Raw genomic sequence first — 19,077 nt, 5'->3', positions numbered from 1 at the left:
GTCAAGTGTGAATGTAAATGTAATGTTAATGAGATGCATTGGTAGGGACAAACTTAAATATTTTTAAAGGTATAAGAAACAATATTAAAATCTTGACAATTTCAAAGCAAAAAAAAAAAAAAAAAGAGGGGTGTGAGTCACTAACCAGTTCTCCCGTTTCCTGTTAGATGGGCACCATCTCCATCTTCGTAAATAGGAATAATCGTGATTTTATATGGAGTGTCAGATTGCAGGGGCTGCAGTATTACATTGTTTCTTCTGCCTGGGACTGTGGTCTGTAGGAAAGTTAAATTATATATTTATTGCAAGCTAGAGTACTTCAAGATCAAAAGTCAATGTTTTGTGCATTCCCATAAACAGTAATGGTTTCTTTATAGTTCCTTTTTGTTTCACAACACTCAGGGAAAGACAAATTGACTACACCGCCTCTATGAAATATAAGAGAATGGTTTTGGAGTCCAACAGATCTGGGTTCAAATCCCAGATCAGTCAGTCAATAGCCATGTGGCTAAATATTTCTGAAGGAAAACCTGAGGAGTAAAGATAATAACACACACAACTCAGAAGACACTGCTGAGTAGAGGAGCAGTCTGTAGTAAGTTTGTCTGCGCCTATCACCATCATGCATCAAGTTCAAGTAGTCCTTCAACAGGCGTGTACCTGGTCCCCATGTGAACCAGGCATGGTACTAGCTATTGGGGTCCATTGGTAAGCAAAAATGGACTGTTTTTGCCCTCAAAAATATGTTTTGTTGACACTAATAAGGAAAAGAAGATGGGATACAGGAAATAGAAAACACATTCAACAACCTCCTCAAAGAGTCATCTCAATTTCTTGTCTAACCCTGTGTTTTGCTTCCACAAACAATATGGGTCAGTTATGACAGTGATTCTCAGCACAGAATCTCATAACTAAAATCAGTAAATTGACAGAGTAAATCATATTTTAATGTTATAATAAAGTAAATACAAATTGCACATTTGACTACAGCAAAGCTGAATGAACACTAAACATAAGCTTCTCTACTCTTGAGAATGGTTAAAATGATCTATCTCATTTTGATCAGAATCTCTAAATGGCAGTTATGCATGTTTCTTATTAATAAAAAGGTGACTTGAACTAAAGCCTGCTATACTGAGTTCAAGTACCTGAAATGTTTTATCATATGAAGTTCATTAAGGGAGAATGATCTAAGAGGATGTATTGGCAAAAAAGTGCAAACCTCAGTCCTAACTTTTTTATAATCAATATTGTGGGTGATCGTCTATGAGCTTATCACAGCAATTAATCACTAACGTTCAATATAAGTGCTTTCCCATCCATGATATACAAAGTGAGGGCTATGTGGAAGCTACAAGAAACTGGAGCCAAGACCTGGAGAGAAAATACACACTCAAAAAGTTTAAAGAGGTTGAGGGTATGGCTCAATGGTACTTGCCTAGCATGCTCATGGCCCTACATTCCACCCCCAGTGCTAGGGGAAAGGAAAAAAAAGTTTGGAGCTAATAAGAAAATAGATACATCCCAAAAGTGTACTGAAAAATGTTAAGTTTAGAGAGAAGATAGAACAATTAGCATTGCAGTATTAAAGGGAAGCCTTGAAGAGGAATCAGATTTGAAGAAGTTTGAATAATCACATCATCTGAACATTTACTTAGATACTCCATTATAAGAGTAGAATATTTCACTAAATTTTGTTTCTATCATTAGGTGATTGGAAATATGCAGGTGATCATGAGACAAGACAGTTTTCAACATGTCTTTAGAATAGAAATGATCCCAAAATCATTGTTTCTCTGTGATGAGAAAGGATAGACCAGGCACATTTGAGTGATCCCCATATATATCATTTATAGAACCTGTCTATCACACAAGACTCAGGGATCAACTCTACTCACTGCACACCTCTTAAGGAGAAGTTTGACTTCACCCTCTAATCAGCTGAATATCAATAAGTGTGTCAATTGAGTTTTTACACTTACATATTCATCAATTGGATCACCAACAGTGGGAGAATAAATAATCCTGTATTGCTGAACTGGCCCATCAGCATGGTCCCAGGCTACAGAGAGGCTATTGGTTGTCTCTCCAAAGACTCTCAGATTCCTTGGTCCACTTCGTGGAACTAAATAAATAAAACACGGTAGAATTTGTTTCTTGCTTGATAGTATTATGCAGAGCATTAAGGAAGGTGCTTGCAAGTATCTCACCATTCATGATGATGTTCACTCCCTTGTGAGAAGATGTCCATGTTTTATGTTTTTTTTTTTGTTTTGTTTTTTGGTGTTTTTTTTAGGGTGGGTTTACCAGGGAATGAACTCAGGGGCACTCAACAACTGCGTCACATCCCCAGCCCTATTTTGTATTTTAGTTAGAGACAGGGTCTCACTGAGTTGCTAGCACCTCTCTTTTGCTGAGGTTGGCTTTGAACTCACAATCTTCCTGCCTCAGCCTCCCGAGTCCCTGGGATTACAGGCATGCACACCACCACACCCGGCCCATGTTTTATGTTTTTAAAGTGAAATCATAAACAGTGTAAAGTGCTACATTTCAGAACTACAGTTACATGCTAAACTTTCAGTGACACAGATCTGGATTTGAACCTAGTGTAGAGACTGGGAAAGAAAGGGGTTATCTTAACCACTATAAGCACCTCCCTTTAATAAAACACAGAGGTGGAGGTTTCACATTTCCAAAGTGCCCATTTGGTGAGAAGAACCACTGCAGAGCAAAACAAGGAGGACTCCCTTCTTTAATTTAGGTTCCAGATTAAAAAAAAAAAAAAAAAAAGAACTGAATGAAGTTCATTCAGCACAAAACAGAATCCTGGCCCCAGAGCTTCAGCCTGGTATGTGAAGTGGGGAAACCCAGGCACAGTCTCATGCAGAGGGTTGCCCTGACCTGCACCAAGGGAAAAAGCTCTCCACACCCCTCACTCACACCACCCACCCCTCACTCCCTGGGAGAAGCCTGACTAATCTAAATACAAGGGAATGGGGTGGAGAAAGAATTTCCTCCTCACGTGTTCGGCCCTGGCTGGGGCTGGGATTTCCCTCTCCGTCTGAGTAGAGAGCCACAATGTTCACAGAGTAGAGTGTGTCAGGAATGAGCCTCTCCAGGTGCACCGTGCGGGTATTTCCTGGCACCACAATCTGCAGGGAGAGAAAATGCCAAATTCTGCCTGACAACAACCCAAAAGCTTACCAAGACTTTGGTTAGTCAGCATAATAATATTTATAATAAAAGGCTGAGCCCAGATGTGTCAGAAGCCAAGAGTGCTTCCCCGTATGAGTTGCCCAGGCCGCATCATTAGACAAAATTTATGCTCAGAAATTCCCTTTCCAAAAAAGCTAATTCATCCTTCACCCTTAGTTGCTTCAAATATCTCCCATTTACATTTATATAATATCTAGTACTCATGATATTTAGCCAAAGAATATGCTGGGTGTTAGATACATATAAGACAAGTCACTCACCACATTAGTGGGAGAGATATTCCTTATTAAGACTGATAGATAAGGGTGAAGTTATGTGAATATATCCAACATACACAGCATCATGAAAATCAATATTCATACAGAATACACACATTGTTTATCATTTATCTTTATTCATCATTTTTGTTTATTTTTGCCAACTTGTAAATTGAATTAGTCTATAAATTTATTCTCACTTAAGTATCCTGACACTATTATTATTCACATTAGTAATTTCAGAGTTCTAATTTATTAATCTATTTACAAGCTGAGTTGTATTATAAATTAAAGATAGGTTGCAATTTGTAAGGGCCAGTAAAAGCAATCTTTAACATATTTTCATAATAAAGACATTTATCATTTACAATGAAAGCCCACATTGACAAGGTCTACTAATGTTTTATATTTATTACTGAGGTTTTTAACTCATATAGACAGTTAGCTTATATTTTCCCAAAGTTCTTTTTTTTCTTCTAAGTAAACCAATCATTAAGATGCTTGCCTTAATTGATCAAAACCAATCACTTAAGTATTATATACCAGCATGATTATGGCTTTTATTCTCACAGGCACCAAATGTGTCACAAACATGCAACTGCATGCATCAGGAAACACAGCTTCCTCCAGAGGCAATGACACACCAATAATTGACTTATTGTTCTTAGTCAGCTGCCATGGCAGAAGCCACAACAGAATCTACAAAATTCTTTTGCTGAGCTCTACGATGACAAAATTACTTACAGATTCTGAGGGTCTTGTGCCAGCCACAGGAGAATACACAATGCGATACTGCTGCACAGGCCCAGGAGCAGGGTCCCAGCGAACATCCAGGCTGTTGGGTGTAGGATTATACACTTGGATGTTTCTTGCCAGACCTCTCACCACTGAGGAAATGAAAGCCAATGCCTGTTTCTTAAGTCTGTTTATGCATGTCAAGTTTTCATCACTTTTCCACAATTTATACTCTGTAATATAGTAAGAACTACCCCCTCTTTAAGCTTCTAATTATCTACACATAAAAGGAGATTAAAACTCTCCAAATCCAAGCTCAGTCAAAGCTAGCCAGCTGAGGTCTTTGTTTATATGGAAGCAATGTTGTTTTCAATAAACAACAGTGTGACTAGTAGAACTGAAATGGCCATAAATGGACATGGGGCAAGGGAAAGGAAACAGGAAAAGGAGCTTCCATTTCCAGTACAGACAATGGAGAAAGAGGAGGAATTTTATACAGTCTGTCTTCTAAGGAAAACCTGACCATGGAGCCATCTAATTCAGCTAATTTCAATTTTTCATTCTTTCATTCATTCCAACTTCATTCAACAAATAGCTACTGAAAGCCCTTTGTGATTTAGATAAGGGATGGGGAGAAATAATAATATACTCAGTTCTCAATTAACTGCCCCAAAAGGGACTTAGAAAAATTGCAAATTAAATCCGTGTACTAACCCCAAACTCTAGCTTGGCCAATAACATCATCTCTCTAGACCATTAGTGTTTTACCAGAAAAAGCCATGCAAGCCTGCTTCCTTCTAGCCATCAGCAAGTATATTAAAGCCAAAGAAATACTTGTAAGTATGCACACAAGCCTTTAAACAAATACTACAAAGAACAGTAAACCATTATAAAATGATTTCTTATGACGTTAATGGCAAATGAAAGCATGCAGATATTTAACTCCCAAAAGCACTTCATTAGCAAACCAGAGATATGTGCAATCAACTAATGTGATGAACAGATTTCAACAATTTACACAATTGCCAGGCATGTTGGCGCACGCCTGTAATCCCAGTGACTCGGGAGGCTGAGACAGGAGGATCATGAGTTCAAAGCCAGCCTCAGCAAAAGCGAGCACTAAGCAATTCAGTGAGACCCTGTCTCTAAATAAAATACAAAATAAGGCTGGGGATGTGGCTCAGTGGTCCAGTGCCCCTGAGTTCAATACCCAGTACCCAAAAAAATAAAATGAAATGAAATAAAAACAATTTACACAATGAAAGCCAAGTGCAAAACAGGGCTTTCCACAAATAAATAAGGCACAAAAAACTACTCAGGGAACTGTGGTCAGTGAGAGACAATAACTAAAGTAGCATACTGGTGAGTATATACACATTCTCAAATCCTGAAATTATTATAATTGTCATTATTAATATGTTATTTCCTACACTAAGAAGTTAGCAGTCGATGGTGTTTGGGGGGTGAAACTGTGGGTAATTTTTGTTTTTAATTTTACCAGTCTGAATTTTCCTTTCTCTACTGGGCCTAGATAACCTTTACAATGAAAAGCAAAATTTATAATGCAAAGTCTTTCTTCTGCTGGTTTACTTACATGTCCTTGCAGTATCTGATGTGCGCCCCCCATCACCTTCAGTATAGACTGGAACTACTGTAACAGTGTATGGAGTATCTGGCTGCAGATTCCGAAGAATGGCATAATTGGTATTCCCAGGGATGGGTACCTAAAGATTTTAATTAAAAACTTTTAATCTGAAAAACTTTTAAAGGAAATAATACTTCAAACACCATCATACTGATTTAACACCAAGTCAAGAAGTTCTGAAATATTTTGATATAATAATGTTCCCACAAATGAACAGTTACAAGAGGTTACAAATTTTTCTCTCTATGCCGTCACTTTATTTTGTTAGAACTTCCTAGAATGACTACTTTTTGTCCTACCCCCATTCCCACAATTCCCCTACTCTCCAGACTCTAAGGCACCAACTGCTTACCCTTTGTCAAATCCTATTACAAGAATATGAATTTCTTCAGCTATGAAGCAAACAGTTAACTCCTTCAGTTCCACTTATATATAACCACAGGCAGCTTTAAAAGTAGTTACCAATTCCTCTGGGCCACCTGCTGTTGGAGCATAGAAGAGTTTGTATTGGCGAGGATTTCCCTCTGCATGGTCCCAGCGAACATTCAGGGTACTGGTAGAAGGATCATACACTCTTAGGTTCCTCACAGTATTCAGAGGTTCTGAAATACACAGAAATCACATCACTGTATGGTCCCCAAAACCAAGCACACCTGAAACACAAGTGACGTTTCCCAGAGACTCTTAATATACCCCGCAAATACTTTCATGGCTCATTTATCCACAGGACATTTGGGCCCCAGTGACTTTTTTTATCCTGAAAAGTAATAGTCTTTCTTCACAAATAGAAGCAAATAATTCCAAGCAAGAATGTTAAAAAAGCAATCAATACTACTTTAAAAGATTAGAAAAACTCTATGTCACCCCAATGTTTACATATAAAAGTGAGATGCCAATTCAATGGGAGTTATTTAAGAAGCTACAGGCACTCTGATTTCACTTACTGGTTTTGCCTCTTCCAGTCATTCGACCACCTTCACCATCAGGGTACAAGGAGGACACAGTGATTGTGTAAGGAGTGTCAGGCTTCAGTTTCTGCAGGACCACACTGTTCTGTCGTCCTCCTATGGTGGTCTTAAATAAAACAGGCCTTAATAAACATTAGCTTTGTTCTCTCCATCTCACTAGTATGTTAGAAAATTCTTTCCACTGGGGAACCATCTGAGACCCCTGCCAACTTCTGGAATCATGCACCACAGTGAAGGTTTAAATATATCTTATGGTATACTTTTAAATGTAAAGTATGGACCTCAAATCATAAAAAGGATTCCAAGCTTCAAACTGGTGACCTCAAAAAGATATTTCAACTTGCTAGCCGCCAGCACTGCAAAATTTCATCCAAAACACATTTCGCAGAACTCTTCCAAAAAGAGGCACATTAATCTTAAGTGAGCTACAAAGGAACTTTAAGATACCAAAGAACTGCATAACTTTAGAAGCTCCACACCATTCCGTATTATTCTTACTTTTTTACAGATGTTTTTTATTTGCTTTAGAAACACATTAAAATGATTCAGCAAAAGATCTAAAGCTCTTGGTGTTTCCCCCAAACACTGCCACTCTAACAGCATTAGCTGTGTAAACGACGTGACCAGACCCTTTGCCAAGCCACACTCAGGCAGGGGTTCCCAGTGGTCTCCATGATACCAAACTTGTGGTATGAAGCTCCTCAATTTATTCCAATTAGGGAGTTTGCAATTTTTTATTCATTGCTTAAGGCCATCTAGCTATCTTGTTGAAAGAAAATTTGTTCGATTTGTTAACAGTCTACCGAATTCAGATGTTTATGCCATATTAATTAAAATTGCATGAAAATGGCATGCTGCCCACAATGAGCACACATTGGCTGGATGTGCTAGTACAGACCAGATGTTTCCAACTTAGCACCCATCCACTCAAGTTGTCTGAATTCCAGAGAAAACCTCAGTGAATCACTGCAGTCATCCTCAATAGGAGCCAATTGGATTACAGTGGCTAATTTCAAATAATTTAACATTTCAGGTTATGGGAGAAAGGTATCAATATTAGTACAAACCACTTTTATAAAATTTTGATACTTAACAAATTGGAAAGCATCTACTTAGGAGAACTAGTCTCATGAGTAAGTAGAGAGGTGTCTCCCACTTTTCTCATTGAACTCTCCAAAATAATTCCAGCATTCATGCTGCATTACTTTGATTATTTCATGGACCAGCATTGAAACAAGATGGAAAGGTTTCTGATCCAGCTAAACCCATTCAGGGAGGAGCAGGGGGCTTTAAACACATACTGTTAATCACTGACAGCCTCAACCTCTGCTAGCACCTTTAAACTAGCAAGAGGTATGAACCATCTGCTTGTTCTCAGGAAGTGTGATGATTAAATTAAAAACTCATGTCTCTCTCTAAGGCTATGTAAGAAAATATTATAACCTACCAAAAAAGTCAGCAAAGTTCTATATCTCACCAAGAAAAGTTTTTGAAATAACAACAGAAATATAATCCTATTTGTGTAAAAATTGTGGTGCTTCCTGACCTAGGAGAAATTATGCATTTCTACTCATGCAAATCATAAAAGGTAAAGCTGGTAAAAGCCCAGAGACAGAGAGCTGAAGTTAGTAAGGGAGAGAAGCAAGACTCTATTAATTAAAGGAGGATTCAGAAGATAAAGACGATGGCTCTGCGTTTACAGTTCTATCATCTTTCTTGGGTACCTCCCTTTGGTATATAAAAATGATAAATATTTTGAATTGGATGAATGACCTTCCAAATCAGATCTAGAAGACATCCTGTGACATGCAAAACCAGAAAAATAGGGATACAGAAAAGAAAAGAAGCTTTATTGGTGAGTTTAGCAAACTTTCAGCACTTGATTAGGTCGGAGAGAGATAGATTGAAGATCTACACAGTCCCTGAAAGTATCTTGATATCTTCATGGATAATCCAGCACTAATAGTTTCTGAGGGAAATGTGGATGCACTGAGGTGTGTGCCCAAGGCTCCAAAGCTACTGTGAAGAGCAACTATCATCCCCTGTGAGAACATCCACTAAGTCTCCATGATGCCCTCCAGATGTGAGTGCTGGCTAAGGGGTCAAATGATCCCATTCAATACTGGAAATCTTTAAACCCTTAAATAAGCATGACTTTACATTGACGGTGAATGGAGTTTGAAAAGGAATAAGTAGAATTTGTCCAAATTACAGGTTTTGCAAAACAAATTACCGTCTGCTCATTGCCCTCCCCTGTTGAAGGCTGATAAGTGATTCTGTATTTCTGCACACGACCACTAGCAGGGTCCCACTTGACAGTCAAGCTGTTAGATGTTGTATTGTACACCTGAAGGTTTCGCGGACCACTTTTTGGAGCTGAAAGAGGATTGTTAAAGACAGCGTAAGCACACAGAACAAGGCCTCCCTACAAAAATATGTATGATTCCCAAGGAAATCAAGATAGCTGTGTACCTCTAGATTTAGAATTAAATTCAAGCCCATAATAAAGACGGTCATTATCTCTTAAATGAGTACATAGTATGGCTTAAGTGCCTGAGTCCCCCAAAACCTTGTTCCTCCATATGTTGAAATCCTAACCCCCAATATGATGGCATTTGCAGATGCGGCCTTTCAGGTTAGATGAGGCCATGAGGTTAAGGACCGCAAAATGAAATTAGTCTTTTTAAGAGGAGACATCAGAGTCTGTTCCCTCTGTCTATGCCATATGACAACAGAGGGAGAAAAGAACTGCCCACAAGCCAGGAGGAGAGCCCTCATCAGCAACAGAATGGGCTGGTCCTTTGATCTTCAATTTCCCACTTTCAACAATTAAGAGAATATAAATTCATGTTGTTTAAGTCATCTAACCTGATATGAGTTTAATGCTAACCCTTATATCCTCAACAAGTAGTAATAAAACCAAGTTTTTCAAGAAAAGCCTATTTAAAAGAGTACCTGTTTAAAACTTACAATTAAAAAACAGAAGGTGTATTCAAAATGTTATGTTATTCTATCATTCATGCATTCATTTATTATTTGTTCACTCAAAGAATTCAGCAAATTAAAAATTCTTACCTTGTGTTGTTAAGGGTATCAAACGCACTAAAAGAAAACAGAATTTGGGGAAACGTTATGAATATAGCTCTACTTTTTAACAATGAACTTTAAAATATCAATTGTGAAAGCTGAACACCTACGTGTACGCTCACTGCCACTCAGGTCATCACTCTCTGACTCGTCAGGATAGATGGCAGTAATGGAAACTTCATAGAGAGTGTTGGGGTTCAGGTTTTCAAACACTAAGGTGTTTTCATCTCCATTTAAGATGGTCTTGGGGAAAGAAGACAAAAACGTATGTTCACAACATTAAGTCTCCATTTATATGATACACACTCAATGGCATTTCATTGACATCATTTAGACAGATGTTCTTCCTGCTTTGATGCATGCCATGAGCTCAGATGTCACTAATAGGAAAGGCTGCATATCTGGCAATGGAAATAATGTATATTTCAAACAAGCTTCCTTATAATTAATTGGGAAATGAAAGAGAGGAAGAAAAAGAAAGTATATTAACACCACCTCCATCTTATCCGAGCTTCCAAAAGGTGCCCAGGTTATTCTGTAGAGAGACACATCTGAAGCTCCATGATCCCAAGTTCCTCTGAAACTCTCTGGTGTTACTTCAGTAAGCCTTAGGTTTGTTGGGGCTGGAACAGTTCCTATCATGAAAAAAAGGCAGGACTAATTGTGGTACTGACTTCTTTTAATAGAATAAGTTCGCTTTGTTTTATTTTAATAATGAATGTGAAGAAATTGATGAACTATGTTGCTTTAAGACCAAATATTTTACCAATTCAGTTCATTTGAAAAATAAATACAATACAGGGCAAGTACTATATGGATATTAATAGGTTGTTGTTGACATTCTATTAAAATGATGATTTTAGTGGGGGGGCAGGAAAATATGTTTTATTCAAAGTCAGCTTTGAGGAAGATAAAGAAAACTTTTTTTTTTTTTCAAATCTTCATCTTAGGAACACTAAATGACCAGGAAAGCTTTTATAAGAGAAAAGGCAGCAAAGTGGGACACAAAGTAGGAAAGATGCATATGCAGATTTAGTTAGCCAAGAATTTGTCAATCTCAGTTTCTTGAGCATCCCTTGGGGAAGAGGACAGCCCTTCAGCTTTACTCTCACTATGATATTTTTAAAGGTGCCACTTAGCAATATTCTAACTCACTGGCTTCTAACCTTTTGGGTCTCTGAATCTGTGAATCTGGTTAAACAAAAATATACAAAGAACAAAGTCTGGCATATACCATCAGAGAGTTCACAAACCTTATCCAGTCTGTCAGTTACCCCAGAGACAGACATGGACTCCCAGTTAAGAGACCCTCTTTCTTACCCAAGAATGTCACAAACTAAGCAGGCTGCTATATTACACTTCAAGAAGATGCTCAGGAAATAGGTACTCATTTGTTCTACAGAACTTGTTCTAATACCCAAAGGAAAGTGCTTCATTTTATTTTTTGAAAGAAATGCATACATCACTGTAGTTTAAAACTGAGAACGTCTACCTTGATTTTCAAACACCACTAACATATTACATTCTGACATTTGTTTGGAACATACCTACCCTAATATATAGCAATTCCAAGCTAAGAGGATTACCACAAGAAAGAAACTCTGAACATGTTTTGATCTAAGTAAGCACATGCTTTTCTCTACACATCATTAAACTTAAACATGACATGAAACTGACTGTACTGATTCTAACCAGAGAACAGAAACCCCGGAGGCCCTGATAAATTCTAAAATCCTACCACACAGTCCCTCTGCTGGCCAAGCACTCTGTTCAGTGTGTAGCACAAGCAGTCTGTAATGTCTGCCACCATCCTGGGCTTTCATTATCAATTAATTTCCTATCTCCTAGTAACCAAAACCCAGAGCCATCAAAACTTTGTTCCTAAGTACAATGAAAGAACCACTGCAATAAATCAGAGGGTAATATTGCTTCCACAAGCACAACTGCAAAACAAATCAATTACTAAGGATGCACTTTGCATGTTCTAGAATTTATTAGGTCCAGGTGCAGTGTCACACACATGCAGACCCAGCTACTCAGGGGCTGAGGGGAAAGGATCACTGGAGCCCAGGAGTTTAAAGTAGGCCAGGCCACATAGGAGACCCTCATATCAAAAAAAAAAAAAAAAGAAAGAAAGAAAATATATTTGGAAATCTTAAGATTGAATACATATATTGGAAATATTAATCTAGTATACCAAATTACTATTTCACTAGTCTTTTTCTTGACTTTTTTCTATTTAAGATACCTGTTGTGTTTATACAAAGCTGCTGGTCTATTCATATGCATCAATCTTCATTATGGCCACGACCCTTACTAGGTGCCAAGATGACAACTGAAATTGCTAAGAGATCCCACATGGTAAGAAAACAGCAGTCAAAAAGAGAGAAGTGGATATGTCTGCAGTAAGGAAGCAGGCTGTGACATTTGACAAGATGCCCTGATCAGATGTAGACAGCTGGGCACTAAAAAAGAAGCTATTGAGACTGGTAAGGGATATTGAATAGGAGGTGAAAGTTCCAGACTATAGCACTGGAACATTAATTGCAGACTAATACCACCTCTAGATTACTAAATAAGGCCATGCAAGTCATTTAAATTCTCTAGACCCATGGAAACCACTAGTCACATGAGGCTATTAAGCACTTAAAATGTGGCTATTTTGAATTGAGATGGTCTACAAATAGAAAATATACACTGGATTTCAAAGAATTCTTACAGAAAAAAGTGAAATGTCATTCATAATTAAACTGAAACATTGAAATGATAAAAGATTTGGTTAAATTGGATTGAATAAAACATATTCTTAAAACTAATTTCACCTTTTTATCTTTTTAATGCAGATTCCAGAAATTTTTAAGTTACTTATGTGGCTCCCATTGTATTTGTTTGGAACATTTCTGGCTCTAGACTTCAATAATTTTGGCCCTAGATGGATTAAGTTATTACAGGTTAATCATTGGATTAGAAAACTGTATGCTGAGCACTAAATTAAGCAATTATGTGCCAGGCCCTGGAGATACACAGTTGAGCAAAATAAACATCTCTGCCTTCATGAGTAGAGAGTAAGAGGAATGCAGAATAGCTATTTAAAAGTCAAGCAAGCCAGGCATGGTGGTGCACAACTATAAGCCCAGCTTCACTGGACAATAAGACAGGAGTACCAGAAGTTCTCCTAGTGAGAGCCTTTTTCAAAATAAAAAATAAAAAGGGCTGGGAATGTAGGTCAAACTTAGAGTACTTGCCTACCATGTGCAAGAACCTGGGTTCAAGTCTTAGTACTGAAAGGAAAAAAAAAAAAAAAAAGATACTTTTGTTACCCTGATAGCACTTTACAAATAATGAGATCTCGAAATTATTTGAAAACTAATTCATGTTTTCCAGAGAAAATGTCCAACATGTATCAAAAGTATGCTTTTCTCCCTACCCTACTATACCCATACACACCAGTTAAGTAACAAGAAGAATTAATGGGAGTGGCTCATAGCATAATAAAGGAATGGATACAAAGAAGATAAGTAAAAAGATAATTTAAACTGGGCACAGTGGCACACGCCTGTAATCCCAGTGACTCAGGAGGCTGAGGCAGGAGGATGGCAAGTTCGAGGTCAGGCTCAGCAAATTAGCAAGACCCTAAGCAACTTAGCAAGACCATGTCTCAAAATAAAAAGGGCTAGGGATATGACTCAGCTGGTATAGTGCCCCTGGGTTCAATCCCTAGTACCAAAAAAATTTTTTAATTATTAAAAAATCAATCTATCCAACGATTATTAAAAACTAGCAAAAAGAACATTAAGAATGAAATGCTCCAGGAAGTTGAAGCACACATGCATGCAGAGTGTTGCTTTCCAAGTATCAATAGAGCAGAGGCACAACTCACGGGTCGTCTCTTGTGCAGTCACTGGGGGAGACTCCCCCTCGTCATACACTGCAGAAACACTGACTGTGTACAGGGTTTGTGAGGAAAGGTCTTTGAGGGAGGTGCTGGCCCGTGATCTGTCCACCTCGACCTATAATAACAGAGCAGTGGGACTATTTTTTACAAAGGATTTGGTTTGAGAATCTCTCCATTGTTTACTGTACCTCTCAACACAGGAACATCAGAATTGTAACATGAAAAAAGCAGCAGTATTTTTCAATTTGTAAAAGAATCCCAAGGGTTGGATACAGTCTGAATGTTTCCAAAGTGGAAAAAAAAATGTGTGTACTAGAATCAGATCTGACCCCATTGGCAAATGATGACTGTGTATGGATTCCCATGACCTAACCATTTTTCACCTCTCTTCGTATTACTACGTAATTTCTTTCAGAAATGTTCTCCTATGCATTGTCTCTTTCACTTTGCACAATATCCTTATGAAACCCACTAGATCTTGAAATGGAAACTAGAATGACATGATTGTGTGCATGTGTATAAATTAACTTTGGCATAATCTACAAAGTACCAGCATTTACAAATGCCTGGGTGCTAAGAGGAACTATTTCTATGTTCCAAAAAGGCTCCATTTGCTCCCACTTTGAATCAAGTTGTCTGAAAAAGAGCTCTCCACCCCAAAGTCATGTCAAAAAAGATCAATCCCAAAGGGGTGCTCTTCTGACAACATATTTCTCCTTCTTCTCTGTTCTGCTCAACTGTCCCATCTTCCCATCATCTTACAAACTTCCTCTCTTCTCTCTTGCATCCTTTTAATATCTTTTATTTTTAGAAACATGATGGCATTTTTTAGTCATTCATAAAATGAGAGCACCATATAAGGCCTCAGATGAGAAGGAAATACCATTTGAATTCTATAACTCTTTATCTACAAAGGGATAAAGATCACACTGTTTTTGAGATTAATATCACACAGCAAAACATTTCTGAACTAAATGTCCAAGACAGATCAACATATTATGATTTTTAAAAAGTGCTTTATTAATATCACAAGTTTTCAACCCCATATTAGTAAAATGACAAGTGTTTAATTCACACCGTCATCTGTAATTCATAGTTATTTTGTTATGCCTTCTGAGAAAGCAAATATTTCATGTCCTTTCTGATTTTCAACCTACCTCTTTGAAATCTTCTTCCGGTGTTCTGTATCGAACAATATATTTACGCACTTTTCCAAGCACAGGTTCCCACAAGACATTCATGGTGCTGTGAGTCACATCTCTGAGTTTCACATCTTGAGGTCTGGGTAAAGGCACTGGAGAAGCATGAGATATGAGACCCAGATGTGGCTCTCAACCACAAACTCCAAAACATCCACTAAGATTTCAAGAATTTGGAGAAAACTTAAAGGTGTGCAGCAAAATAACTGAAAAACTGATTTTAAAGATAAAAGTACCATGATTCTACCAGACAGAGCTGAATACTTCCTATGAATACTTTTTAAAAATAAGATACATTTTATCACAATACTAACTTCTTATTTATATGTTAATTTTCTTCCACTCTAAATAACTTGCTGCTCAGCCATAATGAATCATAGTTCATCATAAATGCACAACTCATGTTTCTTTATCAGATATTTAAATCAGTTGTGATAGACAACAAAATTGAGTTATGCTCCCTTAAGAATGTGGTAGAAAAACAAGTAGTTACAAGAGTAAAGAACAGTAAGCATCCAATGAGCTTCTAAGAAAAGCTACAGAAGCCTAAATGGTTAGAAGAAAATCCAAATGATAGATCTTTTACAAAGTCCAACAAATTTTACCTTAAAAAGGAGGAAGTGTATAATGTAGAGAAGTAGAATTTCTACTTCATCAGGAACTTAAAATACCTTGATCTTAACCCTGAATATCTTCTCCAAAACCACAGTCACCCAATATTGCCATTCTCCTATATACTGTATTTCAAGGGTCTAAAACAACATCAATTGTAAGATGCACCATTATTTCATGTTCTGTGGCTTGACAGAAACATCTTACCAAGAGCAGCAGTAAAACCCTATGGCATGATAAATATCCCCCAAAAATGTGCATCCTAGAATCGATTTAAATTTCTACCATAAGTCTAGAATTAATTTATTCTCAAATTCATTTGTGTAAAGTAACAACTCTGTAACTTATGCATGAATTATCAAATTATTGCTGGCATCATGTAAAAGAAACATTCTAATGTATGTCAAGTTTATAGCAATAAAAAGGGAAGGAAAATTAGCAGCATCTTACAGGTGACTTCCCGAGCAGTGACAGGTTCACTAGTGAGGTCATGCAGAACAGCCTGAACTGTGACCTCATACTCAGTATTAGGGAGAAGGTCAGTCAGTTGCACATCATTCACTGTTGGCCCCACACGCATCTGCATATGAAAATGCCAAAAAGCATATTAGACAGTCAAATCCATGCTTCCATTTGCTGAGGATATCTAGTTGAAGCCTATTTGTATCCACTAGATTGCAACACAGCTTTTATTATTCATTTATAAGAAATGCATTTCTTTTTTCATGCCAATGTTTTCTAAAAGATGTTGTGGGTCACAAGTCAAATTTTCTACATTTCTGTTTTATGTGTAAAGTTATGAACTAATTCATAAGTAACTGAAGTATAATGGGGACTGTAAAACTGTAAGGTCTCAGAGGGTCCAATGATAAAGAAACAAATATGTGTCACCTCTTTGGGTTTGGTTGGTTCTGGGGCATTAACAGGTTGGTGTGACAAGGTGTAGCCAGTAGCTCCTCCCACGGGCTGCCACTGCACATGCATGGTGGTGGGACCAACATCATAAATATTCAAGCTAACTACAGGAACAGGCACTATCAAAACATAAAAGCAAAATCATAAGTAAGTAAATCAGGCCTCAGTTTACTTCTTTTCATTCACTTTTCTTTTTAACCTTTGTTTCTTACTTTATTCATATTTGTATACACTAAACAGAGAATGGGTTACATAAGAAATAAATGACAGTTAACATAATCCTTCTCCTCCCCCAGAAGAAAAGTTTCAATCTCATTGCTAATTGCAATTAATTCTCAGAACTGCATATACAACTAGTAAATGGAGAAACAATTCTAAAGTTTAGATTGCAAATTGCATTCCAGTGGATCCCTATAGAAGTCAAAATACATAATAACTTCCTGAGACTTTAATCCCCCTTTCTAAAATATAATTAAGCTGGCTCTTTTTATTCTTCAGTCATAGAACTTCAGACATAAGTAACCAAAATAGTAGATTATTTCATCTTTCTCCAAAAAAAATACATTTAAAATGAGTATGTTGTACATTAATAGTGGAACATAGAGATTTGTAGGTTTTTTAAAGATAGGTTTGTGAGGCAGAATAACAAATTTGCAATCTCTTCTTCACTTAATACTCATATAGTTTTCAACTATTTTTTATTCAAAGATTGATTTAAAGGTTTTAAGAAATTATCACATAAGTCCTATGGATTACAAAGTACATTACAAGAGAAGAGACAAGGACCTCAGGAACTGAGCAGTAAGTGGAATCAGTTCTTGCCCTACAAAATAATGATGTCACTCCTTAAAACAGGTTTTTCAGTCAGGCATGGTGGTGCATGCCTATAATCCCAGTGACTCAGGAGGCTAAGGCAAGAGGATCGCAAGTTCAAGATCAGCCTCAGCAACGGTGAGGCTCTAAACGACTTAGTAAGACCTTGTCTCAAAATAAATAATAAAGGGCTGAAGATGTGACTCAGTAGTTAAGTGCTCCTGGGTTTAATCCCCAATACCCCCCGCCCCAAATTATCTTCTTGTCCCTAATGTCTAACCAAGGGAAGAAAGAAAGAGTAGCTTCATATGGGCTTGGGAACTCTCCCAGGAACAGGAGCAAGGAATACCTCCCCCAAAAGCTTCACTCAAAGTCAAAGCCTTTATAGTTTTGCCAGCAAAGTACAATGGACAGGACAAAACAGGGAGACCTTGTTGCCAGTAGAAAGGTCTGGTAATCAGCAGAGGTGAAATAGATCATCTCTGCACAGTAACTCTTCCTCACCTAAGCCGCACTCCCTACTTGTCAATTTTCTGGTATCTTGTCCCTGAAGATTTTAGTTCCTCAATAAATAGTTTGATGTAACAACTAGAGTAAAGTTGGAAGTATTATCCCCCTGAAAGGTATATTTGCATTTTAAGGGATTTTCTTGAAAGCAGGAATCCTCAGTACCCTGAGAAGTGTATAACAGTATTAAAAGGATTTTCCTTGCAAATTATTTTAAGGCCATGGCCACCTATTCCACCAGTGGGGTCCTGTGATGGCATGAGCAATCAATAAGAGTGGAAAAACCACTGTTTTTTGGGCACCTGCACGAAGAAGCATTTGGTAAATATTCATTCAATGAATACTGAATAAAGATATCATTTCAAAGGCTGGCAAAAATCTCACATAGACCATGACTACTTTATCTTGGAAAACAAAACAATGAGAAAATGTGTTTCAGATTTTTTTAAAATCTGACTTACGAGTTTTTTCTGTGCCCTTCAGAGGCTCGCTATATTCATCTTCTACCACAGAATACACATTGACCACATACTCAGTCTCAGGCTTCAGATCTTTCAATACCGTGCTAGTTTCCAGTCGACTCACATAAAACTGGACAGGTGAATAAAAAATAATAGCAACATACGTTTTAATCAGTTCCCTCTTTTCTACTGTAGTTAACTGCCATGAGCTTGAAAATTATATTTCAATGGGGCCATTGTCTTTCATTTGGGCAACAATGAAATCTTAGACAATTAACATCAAATTCTCCCAGTTATTGTTCCTTATTTGTAAAATGAGTGTGTAAAACTAGATTTTTAAATTACAATTTTATGGTTTATCCTTTTTATTGGTATATATTAATTACACAGAACAACAGGTTTCCTTGTAGCATATTCATACAAGCACATAACATAATTTGATCAATTTCATTGTCAGTACCTCCCTTTCCCCCTCCCCTATCCTCTTCCTCTTTCCTATTGTTCTGACTTCTAGCTTCATGGAATTCATTATTTTTCCTTTTTACTCTCTAGCTTCTACATGTGAGAGAAAACATGTGACACTTGTCTTTCTGAGTCTAGCTTATTTTTCTTAATATAATGCTCTCCAGTTTCATCCATTTTCCTAAAAACAACATAATTTCATTCTACTTTATGACTGAATATAATGGCACTGTGTGTATACATGTGCGATATCACATGTTCTTCATCCATTCATCTGTTGACAGATACCAAGGCTGGTTCTATAA

General features: G+C 37.3%; 1 protein-coding gene across 2 annotated transcripts in view; it reads right to left on the bottom strand.

Moving 5' to 3' along the window:
- The window catches only part of Col12a1 (collagen type XII alpha 1 chain), a 109,998-nt gene that overhangs the window by 42,471 nt on the left and 48,450 nt on the right, over window positions 1-19,077 (bottom strand). For both annotated transcript variants that reach the window (XM_047558679.1, XM_047558681.1), the window contains 16 exons: window positions 18,311-18,440; window positions 16,506-16,648; window positions 16,065-16,194; window positions 14,961-15,097; window positions 13,789-13,918; window positions 10,404-10,543; window positions 10,019-10,151; window positions 9,897-9,923; window positions 9,055-9,197; window positions 6,798-6,927; window positions 6,316-6,455; window positions 5,803-5,932; window positions 4,218-4,360; window positions 3,023-3,152; window positions 1,983-2,125; window positions 146-275 (listed from right to left, as the gene is read on the bottom strand). In XM_047558679.1, coding sequence (XP_047414635.1) covers window positions 146-275; window positions 1,983-2,125; window positions 3,023-3,152; window positions 4,218-4,360; window positions 5,803-5,932; window positions 6,316-6,455; window positions 6,798-6,927; window positions 9,055-9,197; window positions 9,897-9,923; window positions 10,019-10,151; window positions 10,404-10,543; window positions 13,789-13,918; window positions 14,961-15,097; window positions 16,065-16,194; window positions 16,506-16,648; window positions 18,311-18,440 — 2,059 coding nt within the window. The remainder of the gene's footprint in view (window positions 1-145; window positions 276-1,982; window positions 2,126-3,022; window positions 3,153-4,217; window positions 4,361-5,802; window positions 5,933-6,315; window positions 6,456-6,797; window positions 6,928-9,054; window positions 9,198-9,896; window positions 9,924-10,018; window positions 10,152-10,403; window positions 10,544-13,788; window positions 13,919-14,960; window positions 15,098-16,064; window positions 16,195-16,505; window positions 16,649-18,310; window positions 18,441-19,077) is intronic.

This window comes from Sciurus carolinensis, chromosome 7 (genome assembly GCF_902686445.1).
Source record: "Sciurus carolinensis chromosome 7, mSciCar1.2, whole genome shotgun sequence".
In the NCBI taxonomy this organism is placed as follows: domain Eukaryota; kingdom Metazoa; phylum Chordata; class Mammalia; order Rodentia; family Sciuridae; genus Sciurus; species Sciurus carolinensis.
The sequence above is the reverse complement of the archived record's forward strand: the minus strand, read 5'-3'. Positions and strand labels throughout refer to the sequence as shown.